We start from the raw sequence: 27,812 nt of genomic DNA, 5'->3' as shown, positions 1-27,812 counted from the left end.
CTACTGAGTGCAGACGCTCTACCAATCAAAGCCGGGAGCGCTGACCAGGGGAGACAGAAGAGCTCCGCTACTTTTGACGGGCTGCTCTCACTTTGAACCGGTGTCAACAAACAACAACAACATATTTCTCCCGGGCTACACCGCCTGAGCACCCGCGTTTCTCAGAAAACCTCAATACCGGCGATTAAAACCAACAGAATGAGAAACATACTCTTTTAACGACCCCCAAATCACGCTCTGCCTTTTTTCCTCGTCAAATTTGCCTCATCAGAGGCTCGTGGCTGTCCCGGGACGGTGCTTGGCTTTAGCACGAGCACGGCTAACTTTTCTCCGAAGCTACACAGGATAAATTTCGGGGAAAATTCTCACAGTCGACTGGGAAACCTTTGTAACAACGTCCACCTGCCGCTCGGTCGGTGCTAGAGCAGCTGGAGGAGGAGGTTCCTGCAGTCGTTGGGGTGTCGGTGGTATGACTGCGTTGGCGGGGTCAATACCCAGGATGATGCGACCCTCGCTGACCCAGAACTATCCCCGCAGCGGCTTCCCTCTGGAAGGTAAAAGGACGCTTTAGTGGCTGAAGATTTTCTGCGTTTGAGAGCTAGTTAGCAAAAAGGCACTATTGTTTTTATACAGTCATGTCCCAAAGCTCAGCTCCAAGGCACAGTGACAGGAATTAGAGGTTATATACCTATAAAATAGCCCCACATCTCAATTGACAGATATTTAACATTTTTATTAGGTTTTATTAATAATTTTTAACAATGTTTTCACATTTTTGTACTTTTTTGTTCAAATTTATTCTTTAAAAAAAACTTTAGGCCATTTTAATTTTCATAAATATTTGCCCCACTCCGATAACATAATCAGCTCTATTCTTTGTCAAGTGGAGCATTTGTCGCCTCCTTTTTTTTTCTGTTTATAGCCTATATAATTAATGTATATTATATATTATTTATATATTATTTTTGCGTCTTTGCTAAACTTGCCCTCTCTGTGGTGACCAGTTCTCGTATTATTTTGATTCAATCCAGTGTCTACACCGCTGGGTCAAGGCCGAGTCAACCAGCTCGGAGGAGTTTTCATAAATGGCAGACCTTTGCCCAACCACATCCGCCATAAGATCGTGGAGATGGCCCACCATGGAATCAGGCCGTGTGTCATCTCCCGACAGCTCCGTGTCTCCCACGGCTGCGTGTCCAAAATCCTGTGCCGGTACCAGGAGACCGGCTCCATCAGACCCGGGGCCATCGGAGGCAGCAAACCCAAGGTAGGGACCGGAGTCTCTTTGATCCAAATTCATGTAAGGGTGTTTGACGTAGATTCATTTTAGTAACCTGTTGGTTTTTAGTGATAATAGAGTCATGTGCCTTGTGCCCCAAGGGCCACAACAAGTGAATAAACACAGCGACTTTTCTGACCTTTGAAGCAGGGGACATCGCCGGACGTAGAGAGGAGAATAGAAGAATACAAGCGGGAAAACCCGGGTATGTTTAGCTGGGAGATTCGGGATAAATTACTGAAGGATGGGATTTGTGACCGCAACAACGTTCCGTCAGGTAAAAAATAAAAATAAAAAGTCAGAAAAGAACAGAGTGTGCCTACTAGCTACACTTTTTCAAAATTTTTACTTTATTATTATCAGTTGTTTTTATTTGAATTTTCCCCCAATATTTAATTACTAAATCTACATCCTGATAAAAACATTTTGAATTTGGAAAATAAAACAATAAATAAACGGCAACTTTTCAACTTTTTAAGATTTCTGGCAAACCAATTTATTCCAGATTGTTGTTTTTGATACTTTAACTATTAGTTATTCATTTATTCCACTTCTTAAAACAATTCATATCATACATTAATTTTACTTCCAGACTTAAAAATATTTACTGTAATTATTTATTTATTTTTACTAACTGCTTTCCTTTATCTTAACGTACTTTCACAGTGAGCGCCATCAGTCGCATAATGCGGAGTAAGTTTGGGGGAAAAGGCGACGAAGAAGAGGATGAAGATGAAATTGAGAAGAAAGAGTTGGAGGACAACGAGCGGAGGGCCAAACACAGCATTGAAGGCATCTTAGGAGACAGATGTGAGTGAACTCTCCCAGCTGTTATTGTTTTTGTTCTTGCGAAAGAAAATAAGTGAAACGACTTATCTTTTTTCATATCAGTGAGCTTGATTAGAAACATTAGAGCTCAGCAGAATCCCGTTTGATCAGATACGGTCTCAGTTTGCTGCAGTCATTTCAAGATGGGAAGTTGCCTATCAGTGTAGTGAAAGTGGAAACACCCGCCTATATTCTGTGTTGTTGTAATTAAAGGGGGCATACGCTATCATGATCTCCACAACAGCCTCCACACCTCCAACCTGTTGAGCTGTGTGTAAAATAACATTGCTTCATTTGGTGGTGAACTGGCCTTGTCTGTGAAGCTGCTGCGTGCTGTAAAGTTGCTGTGTGTGTGGGTGGAGAAAGTGTGTGCGTGGAGCTTTGTTAGGAATTCTTTATCGACCATATCTCTTCGCTAATGCTTTTCCCATGAGGCCGTACCGTAAATCAAACAGCAGGTGATGGCTCTGTGCGGGAAAAAAGTAAGAATGTGTGTGTGTGTGTGTGTGTGTGTGTGTGTGTGTGTGTGTGTGTGTGTGTGTGTGTGTGTGTGTGTGTGTATGGTTTAAAAGCAATGTGGGGCTCAATAGCCGTGTTACAGTAACTGCATATTATTATGCACATATTTCAAAAACTCCTGTGTACTTATGGAGCGTCATAAATCCACGCAGCACTTGTAAGAGCAGTGTCTTCATGCATTATAGAAACATAATTGGCGTTATGCAGTAATTTGATCTTTTTTTATAATGTAACCAATCGATCTTTATTGGTGCTGCAAAATGCTGTCGACTATAAACATTAAATAAATAAAGAAGAAAAGTAAGCACCTGTTGGAAAAGTCTCACAATCTGCGGAGAAATCCGAGTGTTATGAAAACAATTAATAAATATGACATAGATAGGTTTTTTTTCTTTTTGTATGTTTTTTTTTTAAAATTGGAAGTTAATTACTTTTATTACTTTTTTTTTTAAAGTAGTTGTTAAGTGAATGAAACATGGCATATTCCCCTGCCTGCAGTCGCACTCAGACAGAAGCCTAATTGGAGATTAGTGACGTTTGAGGTTTGGGGTATCATTACTTCATAGCTGCATAAGGTCCAGTTAACTACCTCATTTGCAATGTCATCACTTTACCTTTAAGCTGCGTCATTAGAGTGGAAATTCGTTTTGTTTGGTACCTTCCCAACTATTACTGCGCATATGCAGCTTTACTCCTAAAAAGGCCTGTAATGTGGTAATGTGCGTGTCAGCCTTTACTCGGTGAAATCACTTTAAACATTTTCTTCCTGGAAAAGTTCATTATAATTTTAACTATCGCTCAGAGGGTCGGTTAAATTGAAATGAGGCATATAATTCAGGAGAGAAACACTACGAATGATGGATGTTCGCTCCATTTATCCCCATCTTTCTATAGAACTGGCGGGATTATAACGAAACCTTTATTTACCGGCTGCTTTCATAATCAAGCTATTACTATCTATCAGCCGTTTGGCACCAAATGCTAGAATGCGTTGCTTATTACAAGAGTACGACAGTTTCCATTGCCTTTCCTACCACTTATTAAATCAGTTTAAGCCGCCAAATGTCAACATTTAACCCACTGTTTCCCTCTAAGCACTCGCTCGCTGTCTGCGTCGGGGGAGGACAGATAAAGGTCTCTGGTTTGAGGAGACAAAATGTCCCCCAGATGAGTTGATCAAACATTTGTTCAACGGTTTCCATCTCCTCACAAAGGCACGCCTCGCGCGCACAACGGGACGCTCAGGGATGAACTTGGGAGACAAAGGCGTGAGAGTCTATTTGGGGCTCACGCTTGGGCTGCACGAGGACAAAAGGCCAGCTTGGAAACAGCTTTGGCCGGCGCAAAAGAAGAAGAAGGCAACCTGCTTATAATTCAGCCCGAGAAAGAAAAAAAATGTGGGGGGAGAGAGGAGAGCTTCTGCACAGAAAAGCCCAACGACGCACATTATGAGGCCGCAATGAAGGATGAATTATTCAGGGAGCGCTCCGGCGCGGTTTAGAGGGCCCGTTCACCGAGAGAAAATGGCCGTTTTCACCTACAAAATGTTTCCTTTTGGGGTCGGCTAAAAGGAGCCGGCTGCCATTCAGAATGACAATTAAGGCCTCTGAAATCCGCTCACGTATCGCCCGAAGTTACGCGCTCGCTCCCAGAACCCGCGCACGCGCGCTGCCGCTCGCGTGTGCGCTGAAAGTGTACATTAAACATTTACAGTCGGTTAGCCACTTTGAAAGTAAGCTAACAAGTGGCACGCAGCAAGATGGAGCTGGTAAAACTGTGATCAAGAAAATAAAAGCGCATTAAAAATGAAGACGTTAAGATGCTTAATTACAATTTTTGTGTTTTAATTATTTCTTTAAACTTTTCTGTATTTTTTTGTCTGACTACGGTAAACTTTGAAGAAGTTTCTTGCTGTTTGCAACCCCACGCGCTTAAAGCAATATTGTCCCATTAAGCAGCATTTGATGAAGCGTAATTACCGCGTTTGTCATAATGTTCAGAATGTAATTGGTCAACAGTACAAAGTGGCCTTCTCCTCCTCGACGCATGAATTCCGTGTCCAGCCTGTAATACGCCATCCATTATCGATTCTTTGAGGAGTGCCGGCCTTGCCCCCTCGAACATCAATAATGTCTTCTAAATGATGTCGATATTGTGCTATGTCACATTTAATGATGGAGGGAGTGTATTAAAGAGTGTTTGCGGTGAATGGGGACCAATGTTCTCCCCGGAGAACCCCGATCTGGCCCGGAGCGCAGCTTCACAATGGTGCACCCCCCGGCCACCCGTCCTGCGCTGCGCACAGCTCCGAAAACCCTCCGCACCCCACTCCCCACCGCCCCCACCTCCTCTTCTACCCCCACTTGCTCCCCAAATCTCTTCAAGCAGATTAAATCGACCCTTTTATTTCATCTCACTTTCATCTGGAGAGCAACACCGCCCCTCTCCCTCTGTTTCCTACTCCTCTCTGTCTCTGTCCCTCAGCCCGCGGCGCTGAGCTCGTTTCATATCTGAGCCGCATCCTCCGGAGCGCACAAAGGAAAGTCAGTCCACTCTCTAAAGTTTTCTAATCAAGCTCTGTATTAACCGTTTGTGGGGTGATTGTGTATGGATTTATTGCAATTTCAAGCCTGATTTTAAAAGTTCCCATTTGTAAATGTCTCGTCTGCCCAGCTGTTTAAACTGGAGCAGCACATAGTGTCTTCGATCTCAGTGAACTGACATAAAGCGGTGGCAATAATACCATCAGTGCCAACCGCGTTTTGTCCTTTAAAAAAAACCCATGTTTCAACAAAAAGTCACATTTGTTGAAAAAGGTAGCTTTATTGCGTTAATCGCCTATTGGTAGTCATAGTCACAATGAAGGATTTAGACCTAATTTTAAAAGGTGAAATATATAAGCAGCCTGGTTCTAAACTAATTACATAAGGGCTTAAACACTAAGAAATGCCTAAAAGCTCACCTTTTGATTTACAGGTAAACATTTTCTTCCAAATTCCCATGCAACAAGGAAATTGAAACTAAAAGAAAGGTTCCCTGAAATCATAATGCCTCTTCTCTTTCAGAATAAATACATCCTTGATAGAAAAGTTGGCCATGCAGACCTGTCACTGGGCTGCACCAACCTCTCAGCCTCATAGTAATTAACCCTGGAGACAAAGTTAATGATTAAAACAGTTACAGTGCCCCCACCTCCTCCCTCCCCTGCTGCACATTTTCACAGTATATCTTTTGGAGTCCATACTTAGTTAGGTGAAATTAGCCAGATAATACAGTGGAGCCTTGTTGAGGGCCAATACATTTCCATTTAGGCTGGCCGTGTGTGCGCGTACACAACATGCATGCATACACACACACATTCCACTCTGCAATGCAAACAGTCAAAGGGATAACTTTATTTGGTGAAAGGGGATCCTGGAAAGGGCTAATTGAATAAGCCCGGGATCTTTGAAAAACCCCTACCATGGTGAGCGCAGTCATCATGTCATAATTAGGTTTATTGAGGCGCATTCCTTCAATCTGCCTCCATTCTGCCGGCCTCATTGTATCCGTGGCCTGGGCCAATGGCCGAGGGACAAAAGAGAACCGTGAGCAGACAATACATGAAAGAGCCATAAAGATTTAGCTGGCTTTGTCACAGAAACGGAGCAGGACTTTGTTTGTGTAAATAATGCGGGTGAAGGAGGGACTTGGGGTTTCTCTGCCACTTGGGGTGAAGATGGCGTGCTGCAAATGTGATACATGGGCAGACCCTGGACCAATGCCATGACTGGAGAAAACAACAGATCGAGGGGGAAGGAGTGAAGGAAAAAAAGTGAAGGAGCTGAAGGGGAGGCAGAGGATGGGTCGAGAGGACATAAGCCTAAGGCTTTAGCTCAGGCAGACTTTTAACTTGAACTTTTGTATATAAACTATAGTTATTATCTAAAGATTAGTTAAACTACCTATTTCAGTTCATGCCTATGCACTTCAGAACACTTAAGGCAGTGGGTGTGTGCTACCTTACGTAATAGAATAATTTCTTTCTTATTTCTGGCTGTTACAAAAAGGGTCAAATAAAATCTCAAAGTTGAAAACTTATTGTACTTTTCACTAAGCTGCTAAGCTGAAACAATAAGCCAGTCAGTCTGTAAACATACCTCAGATTCTCTCTTTATAGCTTCACCGGTATGAGCGTCTGATGCTTTCCTCTATTTTGTTTAATTGTATATTAAACATATTTGGGTGTCTGGGTATAGATACAAATAAGACAGATGTGACCTTGGATTTTTCTAAAATTTGTAACGCACATGTTCTGATATTTCACAGACCAAAGTCATTAATCATAACTGTGAAATAATCAGTAAATGAAATTGTAATTAAAGTAACTGCCCTAATAACTTACCAGTTGCTGTTTTGTCATCAGATCTGACAAACACAGAACCAATAAGATCTCAATAGATCCTGTAGCTATTAGCTGTTAGTGGCCTGAGCCAAGTGTCTGGTGAAGAGGGCTCTGTCTGTCCACTGAAAGAATGAATGTGTCACTCAGTGAGTCCCTGGGCACGAGGGCAAAGGGGGGCACGAGGGCCAAGTGGTCGAGCACCAAATCACTCTCTTCTGCCCCGGGGCTCTCTCTGTCTCTCTTCTCCTCTCTTCTCCTCGCCCCGTACTCCTCCCTCTCTCGTGAGTTTTTTCTAATAAGCCCATGCATGATGACTATCCAAGCATGAAAACATAGTTATCTGCAAATGAATGGCCGCTCTATGCTTCATTAAAGCCTCTTTTTCCTTTCACACTCTTATTGTGACACTCTGATATCAATTCAAAGGGCAATTAATGAATGCACACCAACTTTGAAGTCAGGGTGATTTCTTAAAAGGGCGGGGCTTTTGAGTGTGTGCGCATGTATGTGTATAAGGGGGAAGGGGCAGTGGTGTGTGATGGGGTGTATTTGGGGTATTCCCCCTTCAAGACCCGCGGTAGCGCTCCAGCCTTCACCCGTGATGGACTAGCCACATTGAGCTGAGAGTGAGCAAGCCCCAAAGACGATTTGAAGGGAGTGAAAGAGTGAAAAGGCCCAGCGAAGGTCAAGTAGAATGGCTCGCCTTAGAATAAGGCCCCTCTTTATCTGCTGCAAGTATGCACTATAGGCACAACAGCTGGGGGGGTGAAAGGGGTAGAGAGGTTGTTTTTTAATGTGCATGAGTGTGTTAGTGTGCATCTCTGAGAAAATAAGGAGGAATGTGAGTGCATGTCTGTCCCTCTCATATATATATCTGTCTGTTTGGGAGATTGGATGTTTTTTAATGTGTGTGAGTCTGTGCATGTGCGCGTTATGGGGTTAAGGGTTGAGTGTCAAAGATGGCAGAGGCCAGTATATGCTGCTGATGGAGGGACAGGCAGCTGTCAATCACCTGACTGATGAAGCTTGACTTCTTCTTTACAGCTTTGTTAACTAATTAGCCCATGAGCTTTTGTGTTTGTGTTGGAAAAGAGGCTTTAAAATTGTGTTAAGGCTGCGGTCGTGCCCTGTGGGAATATGTTTTAGAATAACGCTTAAACTTGAAGGCAACAACTCGACACAGAATCATTGAACAGATTTATCAGTATTGTCCCGTATACGCCCTGTGGCCTGCTTCGGGCCTGTCAGGGATTTAGTTTCATCACTTTGTATCTTTGAATCTTTGCCTGTTCAAAGAGTATGAGGAAGGCTTTAAAAAACTTCAGTTATTTATGTAGAATCAAGATTTTGTTATTTTCCTGATTCAAATGGGTTAAAAAATAACTGCGTTTTCATTTTAAACATTAATATCAGTGTAGAATTTCATAATCAGTATTTTCCTAAAAAGCTATTTTGACTATAGAATTCTGTGTTTATGATAACTTCTAAATTCTTGGGATATAGCCAAAGAAAAAACACATTTTTGCTCTGCATCAAATGCCAGTATTATTTCTGAAAATCAACTTAATTGAGGAAAAACGTTTAAACTCTTTTTTCTTTTTGTTTAGCTCTTCATGACACTATTCAGGGTTTCTGGAAGCAAAGTTGTTAGACCCGGCAGTGGTAACCAGCATGAGAGACATAATTTATTTAACACTCTATCTTATTCATCTTAGTTACCCTCTATCACACACATTGCTAACTGTGTGGTGGCTCAGATAGGGCAGCGGGGCTGTGTCAGGCTTAGAGGGAGACACAGAGAGATAAAAGAGGTTTTATTTGTCCTTTCCAGCATGAAGAGAAGATGTGTAAATACTATTACTTAACCCTTGTTCACGTACAGCCGTGAATGAATTAGCCTACCTTAATTAGTGGACAGTGATTTCAGCTAAACAGGTCAAACAGAAGTCATAACATTTACCTGGGTCTTTATTCCTGTTGTTGTTTATGTGAGAGACAATAGTTTAGTAAGATACACTAGCTAACTGAACGGCTGTAACTTTTTCTTAATTAAAAAAAAAAAGCCTGTAAAACACTGGCAGACACTCTTTGAGCACAAATTCGGCACTATCTAATCTACCGATAGACCAGACGATAAGACATCATCTAACAAGGCCGATACTGGCCAGTACTGGTTTTAAATATGCAAATATCACTGCATTTCCACAGACCGTTGTAGAACGTGTTGATTTACAACACAAGTTGCATGTGAGCAACATTTACGATGAAAAGAAATTAAGCATATATAAGCTGTCTGAGTGAATGTACCACTGTGTAGAACCTGATTACAGGTATGTCCTTGTTCATACAGGGATTCACTGCCAAACCCAGAGTTCCTCTGTAATATTTACTATCTGAGGTAAAAAGTTGGAAACTCATGTCCACATTCTCCCATAAAAAATGAATCAGTGCACAATTATTCAGCCTGTTACTTCTAATCCATAATCTCACTAGATTTTATTATTCATGCTTTTCATACTTGAATTAAAATACAAAAACAACAGTAACGCATGTCCATGGATTGTTTCTTTGCCTAAGGTAAATTTCACAGGAAATTTACCTTAATTTCTGTAGAAGAAAAATAGTTCTTGTGGTCTGCTTGTGCAGCGATGAAGATACTTCCTTGTCAGCAAAAAAAAAAAAAATTAATAAAAAAAAATTGCATATGGCTGTGAGCTTACCTCCCCATTGGCTGGAGCTGAGAGACATTTTCAAAAGTTAAAAGACAGAGAAGGAACTGCAGGGTCAGCGGGCTGTGGAGGGTCGCTCCCCCCTAACGTTACACAGGAAACGGGGTTAGAAACACATTTAGCCATAAATGATAGGTAGCCACTTGCTGATCCCCCCCTTGACATCCACAACAGCTCCCGTAAGTGCTGACTGACAGCATCTCCCTTTATTCCATTTTTCTGCACATAACAAGGCAGTGATTGATGACTGTTTGTCCTCGTGTGCCATTTATCTGTATATTCACATTTTAGCCAACACACACATACACACACACACACACACACACACACACACACACACACACACACACACACACACACACACACACAGAGCTCTGGCTCATTTACAGGGCATCTGTGAAGGTTGAAACCTCCTCTTAGCAAGTCAAGTGAGATCATTCTCCTGCCACCCCTCCCTCTTGACTACCCGCATACAAAAAATACACACATGCACACATGCACAGTTTTTCTCAACCTATCAGAAAGAGTCGCAGATGGGTCCATAAGCTGTCAGTAAAGCCATTATCCATCCCAGCATCTGCCTGCCTTGACTTCTATATACTGTTTAATGCAGTCGGCCAGTCACTTAGTCCCCCTGCCGCTGAATAGGAGCAGCATGGTCGGCCCGCCCAAATAAATGCTGCGTTTGTCTCCTCTGCCTTTTGTTTTGTGGGGTTTTTTTTTTTGGTGAGGGTGGGGGGTGAAATGTGTCAGAAGCTCAATTTACCCTCACTGTTAACCAAAGCCCCAGAAGAGCTATTGGGATGTCCAAAGAGGGGTGTAAATAGCCCACATATGGTCAGTCAATTCCCCCAAGTCCCAAAATCCACATTGGACACATCCCCATCAGCTCCTTCTCTCTCCGTCTCTCATGCACACAGGCGTATATGCTCAGTGTGTACTGTGTGATGTCTCTGTGGACATATTTAAGCCTTTGTGTCCCCATCTGACTATCCCCCCTCCCTCCTAGAAATCCAGCAATGCTGAAGTCTTTCCAATAGTGTGTTTCAGCTAAATCCCTCTCTTCTCCTCCTTTTTCTCCTCTTCTCTGGGATGGCGTTGCACGATGGGAGCCATTTTGGGGGGTTTTTTCGTTCTTTTTTTGGCTCTGAAAAAGTTGTTTTGGCCCGGAGTGCTGTGCCCCGTGTGCCTCTCAGGGCTTCAGTTTGGTTAAATTAAACAGTTTTCTTTTCTCCTCTAACCCCTTCCCACCCACACTCCCTCCCACTCCAACTGCTCCTCTCTTATTTTGCGGCTTAATGCTCCCCAGCTCCCAGACAAGCTCGCAGAGGCTACTTTTCCAGGCCTTCTACTGCTCAGATAATTTTACCCTTTTAAGGCTCGTATTTTCTCAGATTTTGATGAACTGACAAGAGCTGGGACCGCATGCCTGTAGCCTTTAAGCCGAGGTGGAGCAAAAGTATACAGAGAGAAGTCAAGTGTTTACAGGGGCTATAAATACTGCATTTCAAGATATAGCATATGCATATGTACAGGGAGTGATATGAGAGTTAGAGTGGATAATTTGATTGGCTAAGGCTATTTGACGGTGCCAAAGCGATATGATCAGATCTTAGGGATAGCGAGGCGATGACGGCAAATGGGGCACTCCAAAACCACAAGTTTACAAGGTTGGAAAAGATCCGAGAAGCAGGGGAAAGGTTTCTCACCATCTAACCTTTCCTTGCTTCCTCCGTGAGTAGGAAAGGTAGGGTACACTATGTACTGATGTTGCTCCGGTATTTTATTTTGTAATTACAAAGATCATGGTGGACTTGATCGGCTCTTTTAAGCCATGTGAGAAGGGAGAGTAATACTGGACACTGAATTAGGGACGCCTCAGGGCTGACAAGCTTGATTAACGTAGCTTTAAAAGCTTAGAATGAGGAGCGTACATGGTGTGTGTGTGTGTGTGTTTAAGAGCTCTTTAACCGAGCTGCAGGGTGTAGAGAGCTTTAGTGGTGGTTGGGTGACTGGCATCGTTCTTGGCACAGCTCTGCCTACAACAACACATGAACTGCCATCACCTGCCACTTTAATTTGCATGACATTACATTTTTAGCATTTAAGGGATGTGTTTGATTTCAGGTCGTAAAAAGTGCCAAGAAATACATTTTAAATTTGAGATTTTTTCTTTCTTTTATGACGAACACGTCTCTCACAGTCAGCCTTTATCACCTAGGTGTTGTGGGTTTTATGACAATTATAGAATTGGTATATTTAACATGAAGTATACCCTAATTAAAAAACAAAAAATGCAGGAATTCAAATCTGTTTTTGGAACACGTTTTAATTATTTGAAAGGCAAACTAAAAGATAATGTAATATTGACTTCTGATTCTTTAAATTATTGTTGTAAATATATATTTACATGCAAAACATTTGTAATAATTGATTGCCACAAAGACTTTATTTCTAGACACAAAAGTCGATTTGCACTAACTATTCCAAATAACAGTATAAAGGGCACTGACTATCGTTCATTAAATTTATAACGTTAATGCAAATTTTATTGCTAACAAAACATAGCAAAGTTTACAAACTGTAGTAATTATGTCATTGTCAGATGTCATTAGTGTGTGAAAAAAATTTGCTTCATGAATTTTATCACAAATGATACGCATCAAGAACAATTACATTCTGATGACATCGGCAAACATAACATTTTAGATACACTATACCGTCACTGTTAATTATTACCAAATGTTGTAGTTTTGTTATAAAGGATTCATTACTGGTCAGTGAGCCTGTCCTCTTTCCCTGTGCATCTAATACTACCTGATGGTGTTTTAATGGGACCAGTCTTAGGCTTAAATCCTCATATGTAAGTGCAGCAGGAACCCTTGGTGTCATATTTTAATATGATGAGTGTCCTTGTAATTTTTTAGCCTGCAGAGTTAATGTTTGGAATGGGCTTTTTAACACCCCAACCTGACCAAAATGATTAAATACATAAATAAATAACAGTTACAATGACAGCAGAGCGGCCATAACTGACATTTTACTGTAAATAGATATCTAATGTTTAATGTTTGTTTACAAAAAAAATCAGTTTTAACTTGACAATAACCATCCAGACAATGCAAACCATTTATTTACCAGTCAGAAAACATTTATAGATATAATGTTATTGTGAAAGAAACAGCAATCAAGTAAAGTTTAAGTTCACAATGACAATTTATTAACGTTTTTATCACAAAGTTGTACATAAATGCTTGAATGAGTTGTGTCATGAATATGCCACGAGTGTCTTCTCCCAAATGTGTTCACATTGTTGTTTTTCACCACTAACATTCACAGTAAACTCAGTTTAAAGTCTTTTCCAAAGACATGTCATAAACAAACCTCACACAGCTTAAGAGAGAGGCTCCATTTTGATTTCAAATGACATTTTACAACCAGCTGCACTGTTGCTTAAAACAAAGGAGACCTGTGGGAAGAGACAGAAGAGGTTTGGATCTTTTAGAGCACATAAAAATAAAATCTGGGGAAATTGTTCGAAAGGGCACACTGTATTAAAAGACAAAACTGTGGATGTACTTTGCGTCTACCAACAACAACCAAGCAAACACAGATGCCCAGACAGACTATCCCCATGGGTACATTTACAAGCACAGCAACAGCCCCTGTTGCCTCCACTTCCCTTCTCACCCCCTCAGGTGCTCTTACAGTTCCCTCTGGAAGAAGGGGTGTTCTTTGGGGGGTGGGGGGGGGGGGGGTTAGAATGCCCCCGGCTATACCCCCATCTATCCCACCCCAACCCCTCCAACCCTCTGAGAAGCCTTTTCATGCCCCTCCCCAGCCCTTTCCAAGCTCCCCCGTGGGGCAGGTGACAGCCCTCCACTGTGAAGGGCTGAGGGAGCCATGACGGATTCCACAGATGGAGCGTGGAAATTGCCGGCAAAGACCTCAACTCTGTGGAGCAACAAAGAGCCCGAGAGTCAGAGGGAGAAATATGGGTGGAAAAGACAGAGAGAGAGAGAGAGAGAGAGATGGGAGACAAAGAGAGGGTGCGAGAGAGGGTGAGAAGGAGGGAGAGCGACTGAGAGAGAAGAGGGAGGAGAAGGTGGTGCTTGTTTAAGGAGGTCCGAAAAAGTGTGTGTTACGCTGCTGTGAAAAATGCTCAAGTCTGATGTTTTCTCAGCACTTTTTTTCACCTATCACTACGTGGTGCTGCTATTGTTTTGTTGCACTGACCAACACAGTTATCTCGTTGGATCTTAAGATCAACTGATACTACAATCCAATGAATCGAAATGAAACGAGCCAGCTTTGGTCCTCTCTGCAGGATTGTATCTCGACTAGATTCCCGAGACTTAAGAGGTGCCACACTGTCGCTTCTTTTGAAAAGTTCTTGAAACCCCGGTAGCGCTCATAACCGATAGGTAATTCCAAAGTGATTAAGGATTTTCCCGGGCTGCCTCAGCTTTCCCAAAACCCAAATCCCTGTGAAATGCCGAGGAACGTGCATGCTGGGGTGGAGTGGGGGAGGTGGTGGTGTTGGGGGCATTCCTTGTGGCCCTCCTCCATGCAAGAACTGGAGGGGGGAGGCTAAAAGAAGGCCTCGTCTCTTGTTTTTCAGCCGTCCTGTCCAAAAAAACTCCAAAGTGCCACATACCCCACACCCAGAATTCCTTCCTCGCCATCAGAAGCACAAAGTCCTCTAGTCATATAAAAAAGTTGGCCCTCAAATCCAGAGAGGTTTCGCCTCCAAAACTGTGACGAGCAAATGTAAGAAGTTCCAAAAACGGCCGTTATCTGAAACCACAGTTGCTGCAGTTTCGAACGATCGTGTCTTTGAGCAGCGCTGCAGTCTTTTTACAATGCCGAATTTCTAAACTCACAGGGAGACTGAAGAAGAGCTGGAAATCATAGAGAACAAAATTGCAGAAATATTCAGCAGCAGCTTAAGGCAATGTCTCCATTTCTCTTGCTGCCTCTTTGAAAATATTTTACTTATTGCCTCCCTCATGCTTGAATGTTTCTTTACCAATTTGCTCCTAATGCATGTTAAGTTGACTCCCACTGCTATTGGTGTTGTGAAGAGAAAATCGCCAAAGGGGGGCAGAGAGGATCAGTTTCACATGAGGGGCCCTGAGCTATTTGGATTCTCTTGTATTTTATTGTTGCTTCTGAGGGGGGAACTAATACAGTGTTGCACACAAAACTTCCCCTGTGCTGAGGGGGAATTAATTAAGTGTAACACAAAAAGTGGGCGCTTTGGCCTTGGTGAACTTAGAAGGGAGCCAATGAAGTGTTTGAAGTAAGTGTGTTAAAAAAAACCAAACTGCTGGCTTATGGAGCGCAGCTCACAATGGAATTAATACTAATCTGAGACAGTGAGGAAAAGTAAAAACACACAAAAGCTGTCAAGACACATGATATCACCAGGCTCAGTCAGCCTGAAGATCACAGTGGGTGAAAAAGCTAAAATTTGCATACATTTTTAAAAATAAAATTGTGTAACATATTAAGCAGGAATGGCAAACAGTTCAGTGATCAGAGCTTCTCTATTGGGAGGATTTGCAGTTCATAAGGTTTAATGTTTGTTTTCGATCAACAGTGCTGGGCAGGATTACTTAAAAAAAACAAACAACTAAAAACACCTGTTGAATTCAATGGTTTTGTTAAAAAGTATTGAGGAAAGTAACCCTTTGCATTCAGTTTTGTCCAAAGAACGTGTACCCTGTTGTCGATTTACCTCTGAGTTTATTGATTTGATCTAATTCCATAGTGAGTTCATTTTGGTAGCGTCTCCTCGATCCCAGAATGAGAGCTTTAGCTAAAAGCTACCTGTTGTATTTCCAGGACTCTGCTTCTCTGCTAAAGAATATGAAGTAGAGCTAATTAGCAACTAACATTATTATTATCACAAAGTAATCTGAATACTTTGACAGTGTGAAGCCCATCTTCTCTGCTCTCTCACTGGCTGACCTGACTGACACAACTGTATGATTGGATTAAACTAGTTTCCAGCTGCAGACCAAGCAGTCAGATGAAGACAGAAATACTTCCACACAGTCTATAGTCTTTTTGTCACAACAAAAATAACAAGGAAACGTGATAGTATATTTAAAGTAAATTATTAATTTTGAAAAAGTTCTCCAACATGTTTAGTCAAGGAGTAACTTTATTTATGAAAAAATTATCTGGTCCCATTTTTCACAGGTTGCCAAGCTTGGCATGTTCACTTAATAAGACACCTGCTACTACAGTGAGTAAAACTGATGTTAGATTTATTGCGCTTCATTTCCAACTACATTAACTTCGATAGATTGTGACTCACACGTTCATTGTTATATATGCTCACTCTTCTCTTTTCATTCATAAAATTGTTACTTTTGACCGATGAAAACTGGATTCTCTAAATGTTTCTCATCCATTTTGACTTTGTAGTCATGAAGCTTTTACTGAAAAAATCTGGGGATGCTTTTGCAATAATACATTTCAAACAGGCAGATTATTCATTGACTGAGTCACTGAGTAATCTATCTGTTGTTCAGTGAATTACGTCACACAACCAGGCATGATACACATTCACATTTTCTTCCCAATATCAGTGTTATATGTGCTACATTCAGCCCTGTTCTAATTATAAGTCTTTTTATGGGTTAGTTTTAATCAAATCAACACATGTCATCCAATGTTTTGTCACCATTATAAAATCACACAGCCTAGTTTACAGCAGGCACTTCACTGACTTGTATCTGATGGACTTGTGGAATTGTAGTTTTGTGCATGTCGACTGACAGGAAAAAGGAGACATTGTTAACAGCAGTTGCTGCATAGCGTCCCTTTGGATCATAAAGTGGCAATCACCTGACTGAAAAGACAGTTTGCCTTTCATCGAGTCAGCTTGCTTCTGGCCATTCAGGCTACTGTCCATACACTCACACCCTCACACACTCGAAGAATGGCCCCTGGATCCAAATTAGCCTTTTGTGTGGCTTTTAGTACACCGGTCCCCCTGTGGTGCTCTGGGAATCATGTCCGATGGGATTATTCCTTAGGCTTGGAATATTCCTTCTGAATGGAGGTCTGTTTGGCTGTTTGTGTGTGTGATTGTGTGGGTGTGTAAAGAAGTTGAACCCCCCCAACACACACACACACACATCTTCTATAAGCAACATAAACAAAGGACAACAGATGGCAAATAAGTGAGCATTTCCCAATCCTGCTGAAAGTGATATCTCTTCCTTATCATAAATAAAGGTTTTTAGACTTTAATCTCAGTTGGTTTGTGCAGCAACAGGAATTCAGGTTTTCACTTTATGTTTTCTAGAGAGACCATAATTCGGCTTTCAATGTGTCATAAGGTAAGACTAATGGACCTGTTCTTAAGGCTGTCTTCTTTTATTTTCTCCTATGTCTGAGCAGCCAGTCACTCAGATGAGGGTTCAGATGTAGAGTCAGAGCCTGATCTGCCGCTGAAAAGGAAGCAGCGGCGCAGTCGGACCACCTTCACTGCAGAGCAATTGGAAGAGCTGGAGCGGGCCTTTGAAAGAACACACTACCCTGACATCTACACCAGAGAGGAGCTCGCTCAGAGGGCCAAGCTCACGGAGGCCAGGGTGCAGGTATGAGCAGGCACATGTGTGCACGGTCAGGATCTACAAAAAAAAAATTCTCTCTCTTTTTCAGCTTTTCAACCCTACAGAACCATGAAAGCCACGACCTAACATTGCCATACATTAAACATCCCTCTGAAACAGACGTAAACTTTGTGGCTTTATACACACTCTAACCATTTAAAGGCAACCTGCTGATCTCTCTTTGCTCCATACAACAGCACAAACTTACCCTCTGCTCCCAGGGGCCCAATCTGTACTTTCCTATTTCTAATGTGAAGTCCAGTAAATTCTCCTCCATGGGCTCCATATGTGAAGTGTAAACACTCCCAGCATGAGCTCCGTCCATATGGGCACAGTATGTCAACTCAACCAGCCGTGTTATACATGCACACACAGACTTTTTCTCTCACATTGCTTCCCACCTTCGTTTCCAACTTCACACCCTGAAAATGTTTCTCCGTGTATTTGTGAATATGTTTGTGTTTGTACCATTCAAAATATTTGTAATCATCACTACAGCTTGTAAAGGTGTTACATTATTACCTTTATGAGGTAGATTCTACTGTAGTAGATGGGTTGTGTAAGATTGCAGGGCTAAATACCAAACTGCAATCATTAGGGAAGCACACACACACACACACACACACACACACACACACACACACACACACACACTGACTGAACATCATCATTGTGATGTCTTCTAGGTGTGGTTCAGCAACAGGCGAGCAAGATGGAGGAAGCAAGCTGGAGCCAATCAACTGATGGCATTTAATCACCTCATTCCAGGGGGTTTCCCACCATCAGCCATGTCCAGCATCCCACCCTACCAGCTCTCTGACAGCAGCTACCCCCCCTCATCCATAGCCCAAGGTAGGGTTAAATTGTGAATGCGGTGCTCTTGGTGTCATGCTAGTGGGTTGTTCTTTTTCAAATTAATATATAAAAAATGTTGTTTTCTGAAATTCCTATATATTATGTTGGTATTAAAAACATACTTTTAATATCTTTTATTCTGGCATTTTTCACGTGGAAGGTTATATTGACAGCATCAGTTTTGCTTTTACTTAAGTGAAAATTCAGTATAGATCTCTGAAGTCTGCCAGGAGGATATGTTATAGTTTTAATTTCACTTTCAGGCATCCAAATCACTTCTCCCAAATGTTCTTCCAAACAATGTTAACTCTAACTCCATCTTTCCTGCTTCCAGTAGTGTCAGAGCCACCCAGCACGGTGCACCGCCCCCAGCCTCTGCCTCCCTCCTCGGGCCACCAGGCCTCCGGTGGCGGCGGACAAGGAGAAGGAGGCTCTGCTTACTGCCTCGCCTCCGGACGCCACTCCTTCTCAGGCTACTCAGACAGCTTTGTGAGCCCTGGAGCACCAACCAATCCCATGAACTCTTCCATAGGGAATGGGCTCTCTCCACAGGTGAGACACAAGGTAGAAATATTTGGAGGTATGCGTGGTGATTAATTACTGACATTAAACAGGAACTTATATCAAGCAGTGTAAAAAGCACCGACGCTCTTGGATCCTTGATTTTGTTTTTAGAGAATAAGGAACAAACTAATCAGTGAGGTAAGACTGCTTCGCTCGTGCTCATTATACTTTATCGTATTTAGGGAAAATAAAAACCTTGACTCTTATATTAAATTACACATAGTGACATTTAGTTTGGGATTAAATTAACCCATAAGAACCCACGGTGTCACCGCCCCTTTACACATTGAAAAAAGTTCCTGTTAAAGTTTGAACTTTGACCCTCCATAGTTTTCCTGACAGTAAAAATGGGTCTGCGCTGTCATGGGTTAGTTCAAGGGAAACAGCATAATTAAGAAGGTGCTTCTTTTGACTTGATGTTTTTAGGTTGGGAGATGGAGATCGTGTTACATACTGTATCTGGGGAGAATTAAATCTGAACATGACTTCAAAGAGTTGAACTCAAGTTGAGAAGCATGTGACGTGAGCTTTAAAAGTCTCAACCAAGTTGCAAAAACATAAAAAAGCAGCGTTACTTCTTTCTGATTCCAGTTTGCACCATAGCTTCAAGGCTCTCCGCTCAGTGGCTGATGGGTCACTTGCTGCTGAGGGAGATAAGTGCGAAGACTCTAGAAGCACAGAGGACAAGTGAACGTGTGACAAATGAGAAGTGAAAAGACAATTACAGTCAATTATCGGGCATGAAGTCCCAAGGTCTCTGCATCTAGACAGAGGGCGCAGCAGAGGAGACAGAGGAGACAGAGAGCCTAACAGGCAGAAAATGAGATTTTAGCCTGGTGGAGGCTCAGAGAACAGGCCACAGCAGTGTGAAGACGGAGACACTCGCAAAGATATACACGCAGATTCACATAATTACACACACACACACACACACACACACACACACACACACACACACACACACACACACACACGGTGTAGATAATTGATCAACTCCATAACATTCAGAGGATCACTTAAGGATTTTGCAACATCTTTTACACAAATATTACATGTCATGGTCAAGTGGCATGTCTAAGTTAACTCTTCAATCTTGTGTTTAGATTGGAGGATTTATTACTGCATTTTTTAGGATTTTCAAATACATCATGCAAGGAACTAAAGCCAATTTATTCACAAATGACTCACAGTAATTTTGCTAGGAATGCACAAATGATGTAATTCTGGGCTGACACGGACACCAATGTTCAAAATAATCATTTGGCCGTTATTTTATCTTTTAGTTTAGTTTATATTTCTTATTATTATAATTTCCAGCTCCATGCCAAGGAAACAAAGACACGTCAACCGTTAAAGAATACTGAACTTTTTAAAACTTTTTAGCTCTTGATTCTAATATGTTTTAACATTTAGCCAGAACAAGAAGGATGCGATATAGCAAAGAAATATCAGCCACTGACATCAGTAAATAGATCAGTGCTAATATTTGGCTGATCTCAGCATTGATAGTAAAATGATCTGAATATACGCAGGTAAACTGAGGGAGCATGTGGAAGAGCTTTTAGTTTTGCATACATCACACATACTTTTAGATGTTTAGCCGTTCTCCTGCGTAGATAAGACGTGCACAAAATAAAATACTGTGCACACGTAGACAGCGTGGTCATGTGTGCATGTGCACGCACCAAACCTTAAACTACAGCTGCAAGGAAGCCTTCTCATGATTGCATTCTTAAAATGTTTGCTTCAACATTCTTCCACGCGAAAGCAAAGGTTCTAATTTTATTTGTATATATTTCGTATGGACGGGAAGGAATGCCACATCTTAGACATTTCCCCCATCCTGACATTCTTCCCTGCTAAACCCTGATTTAGGCCGCTGGCAACGGCAGCGCTCCAAAATAAAACACCCTGGATGGGGCAGCCCCCTAGTGAGGTAGGGAGAAAGGGGAAGGATGGTAGCTAGAAGTTTGGTTAAAACAGCAAAAGCATGAAAGTCATCAGAGTAGAATTCATTCACTCACGGGGCAGGTATTCCTGCTCGTTGTGGTTTGACTTGGCCGTGTTGTCTCCCCGATCTCTGTGTGCTTAAATCGAACTTTTCAAATGCAGGTTAATTCTTTAGGAAAATGTTACCAGGCACAGGAGGAAACACAACTCCCCTTTCAAAATCAACTTGGACTCCTCCACTCACCTCCCCTACTTGGGAAATGATTTAAGCAGGACCATGTGTGTATGTGAATGTAGAATAATATGTCACTTAGAGGACCAGGAGGACGCAGAGTGGTGTACCTGCTTCTGATTAGGACAACTGGAAGAGCCTTGAGGCCTTTGCGTGGTTGAGAAGGAGGTGGGATATGATACATTTAGAGGTAGCAGGTTCAGTTAGAGTTAATTTCATAAGTGATAAGGTCAGTCTATTCCTTATTTATGGTTTACCATGGATTTTGTTAACAAACAGGTAAATTCAAAGAGTGAGCGAAGAGAGTCGTGATATCAGGTCTGTTTTGAAGCCAGTTGAAACACTTCGCCCCGCAGCTCTTTTCCATTCTTTTCTGGCCAAGGACTATTCCCCCCAAATTTGATTATCTGGTCGCTAATAAAGACCAGGTCAAGAGCTAACGGAGATCTGAACCTGGAAATCTATTTGGAGGGTTTGAACGGAGCTGAGCTCACACAGACCTTTCTTTTGTGTTGTCTTTGTCAGCATATCTCTCTTGGAGATAAGTTGTTATCTTATGCCATGGGTTTTGGAGCAGTGTCAAAAAGGAATTTTAGAATAAGTAGAGCCAAGGATCAGAAACAAATTGCTTAATTCTTCCTTTCTGGTGCTATCTCAGTATGAGACAGGCTCGCTGGCAGCCTTTTGATGTATGCGACAGGGGGATTTCCTTACTTTGGGTTGGTGTTGGTCTTAGTGTCTGTGGTGTTTTGTACTCGAGAAACTACAGATATTTAAGCTATTATAGTGGTTTATCAGAAACAATAAAAGAAAAAGGAAACATGTCTTCCACCCCTTTGGTATTAGAAAATAGGGGTTAAGGTGCTAATCACTGAAATTTTGAAAATCACTTTGAAATTTGAAAGTTTGCCTTGCTGATAACGAATTATGTTCCAATGATTACACCTATCTGAGCAAACCACTGGGAGGTGACACATATATGGTCTTCCGCTTATTACCAAGATGAATAACCTGCCACACTAACATTATTCAGATGTCATTATGGCCGCACCTCCCTGAGCCTGGTTCTGCTGGAGGTTTCTTCCTGTTAAAAGGGAGTTTTTCTTTCCCGCTGTCGCCTAAGTGCTTGCTCGTAGGGGGTCATATGATTGTTGGGTTTTTCTCTGTATGTATTATTGTAGGGTCTACCTTGCAATATAAAGTGCGAACTTTTCAAATGCAGGTTAATTCTTTAGGAAAATGTTACCAGGCACAGGAGGAAACACAACTCCCCTTTCAAAATCAACTTGGACTCCTCCACTCACCTCCCCTACTTGAGATGACTGTTGTTGTGATTTGGCGCTATATAAATAAAATTGAATTGAATTGAATTCAGATCCTACCAATGTTAGAGGCGGTCTCAGTACTCATATTTAAAAATGAACACATAACTAATCTGATTTTCATTTTTCTCCTCTTCTTTGCATTTTTCTAATCAGGTGATGGGTCTTCTGAACCCAGGCGGTGTGCCGCATCAGCCCCAAAGTGACTACGCCATCTCTCCACTGACAGGCGGCCTCGAGCCGCCGGCCGGCATGGCTGCCAGCTGCAGCCAGCGGATGGATCACATCAAGGGCTTGGAGGGTCTCACCAGTGTTCCTTCCATGTCAGCTCTGCCCTCACTGCCAAGCTCCCAGTCCTACTGCCCCCCATCCTACAGCTCACCGGGCTACACCGTCGACCACGTGGCATCCTACCAGTACAGCCAGTACGGACAAAGTAAGGTCAATAAACTTCTTTTTTATTCCTACCTTTTAGTTAATAATGCATTAAAATGCCATTATTTAGACATGGTTCCTGTTTTTGCAGTTTTTTTTAATGCAATTGTGTAAAAAAAAAGATAACAATAACACAAAGACAGACACACTTATGTGTTATGGAAAAAGTATTCAGTCTTGACTCTATTACAAGTAAAAAGCCTGTATTTCAAAAACCCTGATTGTGAGCACCAGTGCAGCAGTCTTTTCTTCCCTGCTTAATTGTCTAATAAAGGCGTAAAAGTAAGCAGTATTTTAAGATTATAGATGTATACATTGACAGATCAGACTTTAAATACTTTGTAAAATCTTAGAAATTAGTTGTATTTTATAAAGTGATTTTGTGTTTCGTGTGTACAGCATTAAAACATGCAGAGTCAGAAAAGTATGAATAAATAAATACAGAGGAATGAAAAATACAGTATCCTGCAGTAAAATATGGTGTATTTTCATGTCTATACTTTTCTTAGGACTTTGAGATCATGTAACTAAAGAACAACAAAAACCACAGAGTTGTGTTTATTTTGAATCTAGCATATGGCTTTCAGTAACTCTCCAGTTTTCTTGTCCAAACTGCTGACTGGTTTTATTGTGGCCTTTTACTTACATATGAAAACATTTGAGCCAAATCAGGCGTTACAGTGTATGATTATCGAGCACGCTGGTAGTCCAGTGGTCTCAGGTCTACCCTGTAACCACAGATTGGTTCCTTTCCTTCCACAAATGGAAAAAAAAACGCTCTTGTACATACAGGACGCAGGTAGCTGTAGCACTGCTTGTTAACATTTTGCGGGTCCAGTTATGCAGTTTCAAGTGTTGGGGTTAATTGTGCAGATCTGATTCCATCTAAGAGGAGATTGGGCCGGTGCTGAGACTGAACTCTGCGGTGAAGTACACTGCAGAGTCAGCTTGCATCAGGGTAAAGGACAGCAGCAGCGGAGCCCTCCTCGGACTGTTTGTCCTCAGAGAATACCTGGAGTGAGGGTCTTTTCACTTCGCATTACTGTTACCTGAAGGGTTAAAATCAACTTCAAACACATCTCCCTCTAACTTTGGAAGGCAACATCGTTTTCCGTCACAGCGTGATTACAGCGGCCGCCGTTTCCAATTTTGCTCCACAGGGGGTTGACCAATCAGATTCATCCATTGACCTTGTGGCAACCTCAATACAACTGGGTCCTTCAAAGAGCATGGCAACGGTCCAACAAGTCTGACTCTGTGTAGCACTGTGGGGCGGCGGGTATCAAATGAATATCTAACTTAATATCCGATAGCAGCAAATGTCTAATGAAATATCTTGGTCTGATATCTTAAAGCGGACAGAATAAAGAATTAGTGCGACACACATGATGAACCGCTAACATGTAGCTCTGTGCGCTTACATACACACAGACCTCCAAATGCAACCCCCCCCCCCCACACACACACACACGCACCTCGGCAGCGATACAAGGCTGAGCAGTCCATCTTGATGTGATTAATCAGTGTGACTGGATAGCCGGTGTGTGGTTGGGTTTGGATCTGCAGAGGAAAGGTCCTTTCTGGGGGTGGACGGATCCTAATAGCCTCTGGCAGGGCGGCGATTAGAAACAGGTGCTAGGACTGAGGTCAGCTGGGGAAGCAGTGTTGAACAGTGCTGCTCCAGGTTCCAGAGCAGTATGAAAAAACTGGTCCACACACTGTTGCACATTTTGACAACACGTTAGCTCTCACTGGACCGCCTCACGGAAATTACAGCGGTAATCCATGAAGCACTTGTTTGGTTTTATTTATGTAATGTCTCTGTTGCTAAGCAGACATTTCTGTGGTGCTTTTTGCAAAGGTCACCTGTCATTTTCTTTACCTGTAAGGCTGTGGTGCCAGTTACAGCTCACTTTGGGAAAAAATGGACACATCTCACATAAAACATCTCTTCCTGTGTATTAGGAAAGGCCTCCAATCAGAATTAGTCTGAAAACTGTTCCATAACAAACAAGTCACGGAGACCCAGGGCGCTCATCGACCCATAAAAACGTCTTTGTTTGTTGAACCAATGACATTTCTCAAAAATCTTCAGAGCTACTGTTTTCTGTGCTCTGTTCATTAAGTCTTATTTCCATTATATCTTTCATATGTAATCGGCCCTCAAAAATACAAAGCCAGTTTGTTCCTTAGCATTTGTTTTTTAACATACATACTCGGTTATAGAGGAGCCTATACACACAGGTGCTAATCAATGACAAAAATTAATGTTAAAATTCTATTATAACAAAAAGCTGCGGCCAATTAGACATTTTTGATTTTCATATAGATACATATAATACTGAAATACTGGTATTGCAACATAGCTACCTGATTCCGCTGGCGGCACATATCAGTGTTTTCAATGAAACTTGCAGCGGCTCTAAATAGCCTCTCCAAACAATTCGACTTATCAGAATCACTACTTTATAATTCTCTGTGGGCACGCTTGTCCGATCAGTGAGTGTGAGTGAATGGCAAGGACAGTTGACAGAAGAAAAGAAAAAACTACTAAAAAGATCAGAGCACTGGAAAAATAATCTGAGAGCTAATAAATGGACCATTTGGTTTATGTGTGTATACAAAATTAAAGACATTAAAGTGACCATTGTAAGGCCTTTTTTGTAGTTTCTAAGATATTGGGATATATATTTAATAACAGTCTTGTAGTGTATTGAGTATTACAACGTCTCTGTGTCACATTGATAACCACATATTGTAACATTATTGCGAGGTGCTCTGGGATTCTCTGCCCTGTTTGTACATCACACTCAATAAATAAGTGCAACACAAATAAAAAAAAATTCTGCTAATTACAAAATGTAGTTTCTGGGAGTCGGGAGAAGAATTTAAACCAGCATGCTATTATTATTATTATTATTATTATTATTATTATTATTATTATTATTATTAATAATAATAATAATAATAATAATAATAATAATAATAATAATATTGGTGTTTAAATACATGATCTACATCTAAATTCTTCCATTAAATTTCACTTTAATAATTAGTTTATAGTTTATTTTCCCTCTGCACATACCTACACTTCTCACATCTCTCTGCGCTGACCCAACACCACAAACCACTGTAGTCACATGCGATGCTAACAACAGCCATATGTTGGCAGAACTGGACGTAAAAACACATGCCCAAAATTTATTGCAGCCATATATCTCTTTTATTGTATTTCCACTTAATTTGTTTTTTTAAATTCACTTTTTCCAGGTAATAATTCAACAACTGTTTCATCCTTTGTTTCTTTTCTTTTCTTTTCTTTTACAGGTACCCTTCCTTATCTGAGGCCTGAAATCACCTGATGAGCAGCTTCAAGATTCACTGAAGGCCCCACAAGAGTGTGTGTGTTTGTGTGTGTGTGTGTGTGTGTGTGTGTGTGTGTGTGTGTGTGTGTGTGTGTGTGTGTGTGCGTGTGTGTGTGTGTGTGTGAGAGAGAGAGAGAGAGTGAGAGAGTGTGTACGTAGTGACAGAAATATTTGAATATCTGGACCAAATTTGTTTTACCATTTACTGTCTACTACAGCATGTTACTTAATTCTCTTTGGAGGAAAAATGGACAAAAAAACAAAAAGAAGGGACCACAAGAAAGAATACGGGAGCAAAAACTCTTTATGAACCACAAACATTGCTATTTTAGATGAACGGCGGAGCCTCCAGTGCTCGCTGTCGTTGAGTTCGGACCATTTGCTGTGTCACAAGGATGAAGTTGTACGGCCAGCTCTGCCTGTAAGGACAGAGAACCCCGACCTATCATCACAGACTACCATGTTTACGTATCTGCACCACATGAGCGCCTAGAAGATTCCCAAATTAATCCTTAAATTGTATGGGGGAAGAAAATGGCTTTGTTGATTTTGTTGCATTTATTTGACATCTCAGCACCCCACACATGGAAAGAAATTCCAGAGAGAAGGAAAACAAACTCGAACTAACGAATCCGTGGGTTTTTATTGTGTCAGAAAGTCTAATGTACACCACAGCTGTACGGCAGAGAAAGTTAATTCAAACATTCCTCCCGCCTCCCTCCCCCTCTGCCTTCTCTCCCTCCTTTCTGTCTCATTGATGTCTTAGACGGTGAGGCCTTTTGTCGTTTTAAAGAGAAACTTTAAAGAGGTCAAAGGGTGACTTTAAGGAAAGTGACAGATGAGAGCGCAGTAGAAGAGGGTGGCAGAGAAGTGGCTTTAAAAAAAAGGGCGTGCGGAACGGGAGGGGGGACGACAAGCTAGATCGATCACAGTGTTAAAAAAAACCCTCTGAAGATCTTCTCCTGGCAAGAAAAATCCAGCAGGTCACAAGTCACGACCAGGAGACACTTGAGAAAGCAAGAAAGCAAAAGAGTTTAGACTAAAGACAGCCACTCTCCCAGCTGACCAGAAGTGCAATATCACATAACTTAGAGTCAACCTCAGCATTAAAACAATAAGAAAATCAAATGTGCCTCTTGAAGTCATTCTCTGGATCGAGTTTGGGACTCTGCAAAGGAGCAACACATGTGCCTTTGAAGGCTTTCGGGTCCAAAACAAATAGGAAACACTGCTAATATAGCTAAAAGAGCACTCTGAGGGGACCACATTTGTTAGGGCTTCAGGGCCTTGAAAGGACTGAGTGAAGGGAAAGCCAGTATATAGAGCAAACGAAGGAATGACAAAGCCAAAATTGTATTTTTTTATTACTTTGTGTTGTTTGAAACGTTTTTTTTAAACTTCTGTCTTACAAAAGCAGGAAATGCTGATTAGTTTTCCGATGCATTCCAGACATATTTATTGTCACGAGCGTCCTGTGTGTCAGCAACGTCATTAAAAAAAAAGCAAAAGAACTAAAATCCTTTATCCGTGAAATTGTGAATAGCAGAGTGTCGTCACGAGCACTCCTGCTTTGTCCTTCTGTCTATATTAGAATGAAGCAGCCCTTTCATTCATTTGATATATTTTTTTTGTATTATTTGACAAAGCGATATGACATAATGTCATGTGTACGAGCGCATTATCACTCCTATTTATAATGAAATAAAACTTCCAAAAATA

At 41.6% G+C, this 27,812-nt stretch overlaps 1 protein-coding gene across 7 annotated transcripts; it reads left to right on the top strand.

Annotated features, from left to right (window-relative positions):
- Nucleotides 1-68: 68 nt before the first annotated feature.
- Nucleotides 69-27,812, top strand: pax3b (paired box 3b). Of its 7 annotated transcripts, none has more exons than XM_084950726.1 (9): nucleotides 69-554; nucleotides 1,032-1,267; nucleotides 1,430-1,556; nucleotides 1,946-2,089; nucleotides 17,156-17,355; nucleotides 18,057-18,222; nucleotides 18,560-18,777; nucleotides 22,450-22,729; nucleotides 26,056-27,812. In XM_084950726.1, exons 1-9 carry the CDS (start codon nucleotides 470-472, stop codon nucleotides 26,088-26,090), a joined length of 1,491 nt encoding a protein of 496 aa, XP_084806852.1. In that variant the 5' UTR covers nucleotides 69-469; the 3' UTR covers nucleotides 26,091-27,812. The 7 variants fall into 7 exon arrangements, with proteins under 7 accessions (XP_084806852.1, XP_084806857.1, XP_084806856.1 ...); XM_084950731.1 differs by having other exon boundaries at nucleotides 1,427-1,484; nucleotides 18,563-18,777; nucleotides 22,450-22,734; XM_084950730.1 differs by having other exon boundaries at nucleotides 1,427-1,484.

The sequence above is a fragment of the Perissodus microlepis genome, chromosome 14, assembly GCF_051167445.1.
Source record: "Perissodus microlepis isolate ML-2025 ecotype Zambia chromosome 14, ASM5116744v1, whole genome shotgun sequence".
Taxonomy (NCBI): Eukaryota; Metazoa; Chordata; class Actinopteri; order Cichliformes; family Cichlidae; genus Perissodus; species Perissodus microlepis.
Note: the sequence above shows the minus strand (reverse complement) of the source record. Positions and strands in the feature narration are given on the sequence as shown.

Bases quoted from the DNA above. Each gene is read 5' to 3' on its own strand.
- pax3b (XM_084950724.1), top strand. From the start codon at position 470: ATGACTGCGTTGGCGGGGTCAATACCCAGGATGATGCGACCCTCGCTG. The intron at 17,356-18,056 runs GTATGAGCAGGC...GATGTCTTCTAG, and splicing joins TCACGGAGGCCAGGGTGCAG to GTGTGGTTCAGCAACAGGCG. The intron at 18,778-22,449 runs GTGAGACACAAG...TTTTCTAATCAG, and splicing joins GGAATGGGCTCTCTCCACAG to GTGATGGGTCTTCTGAACCC.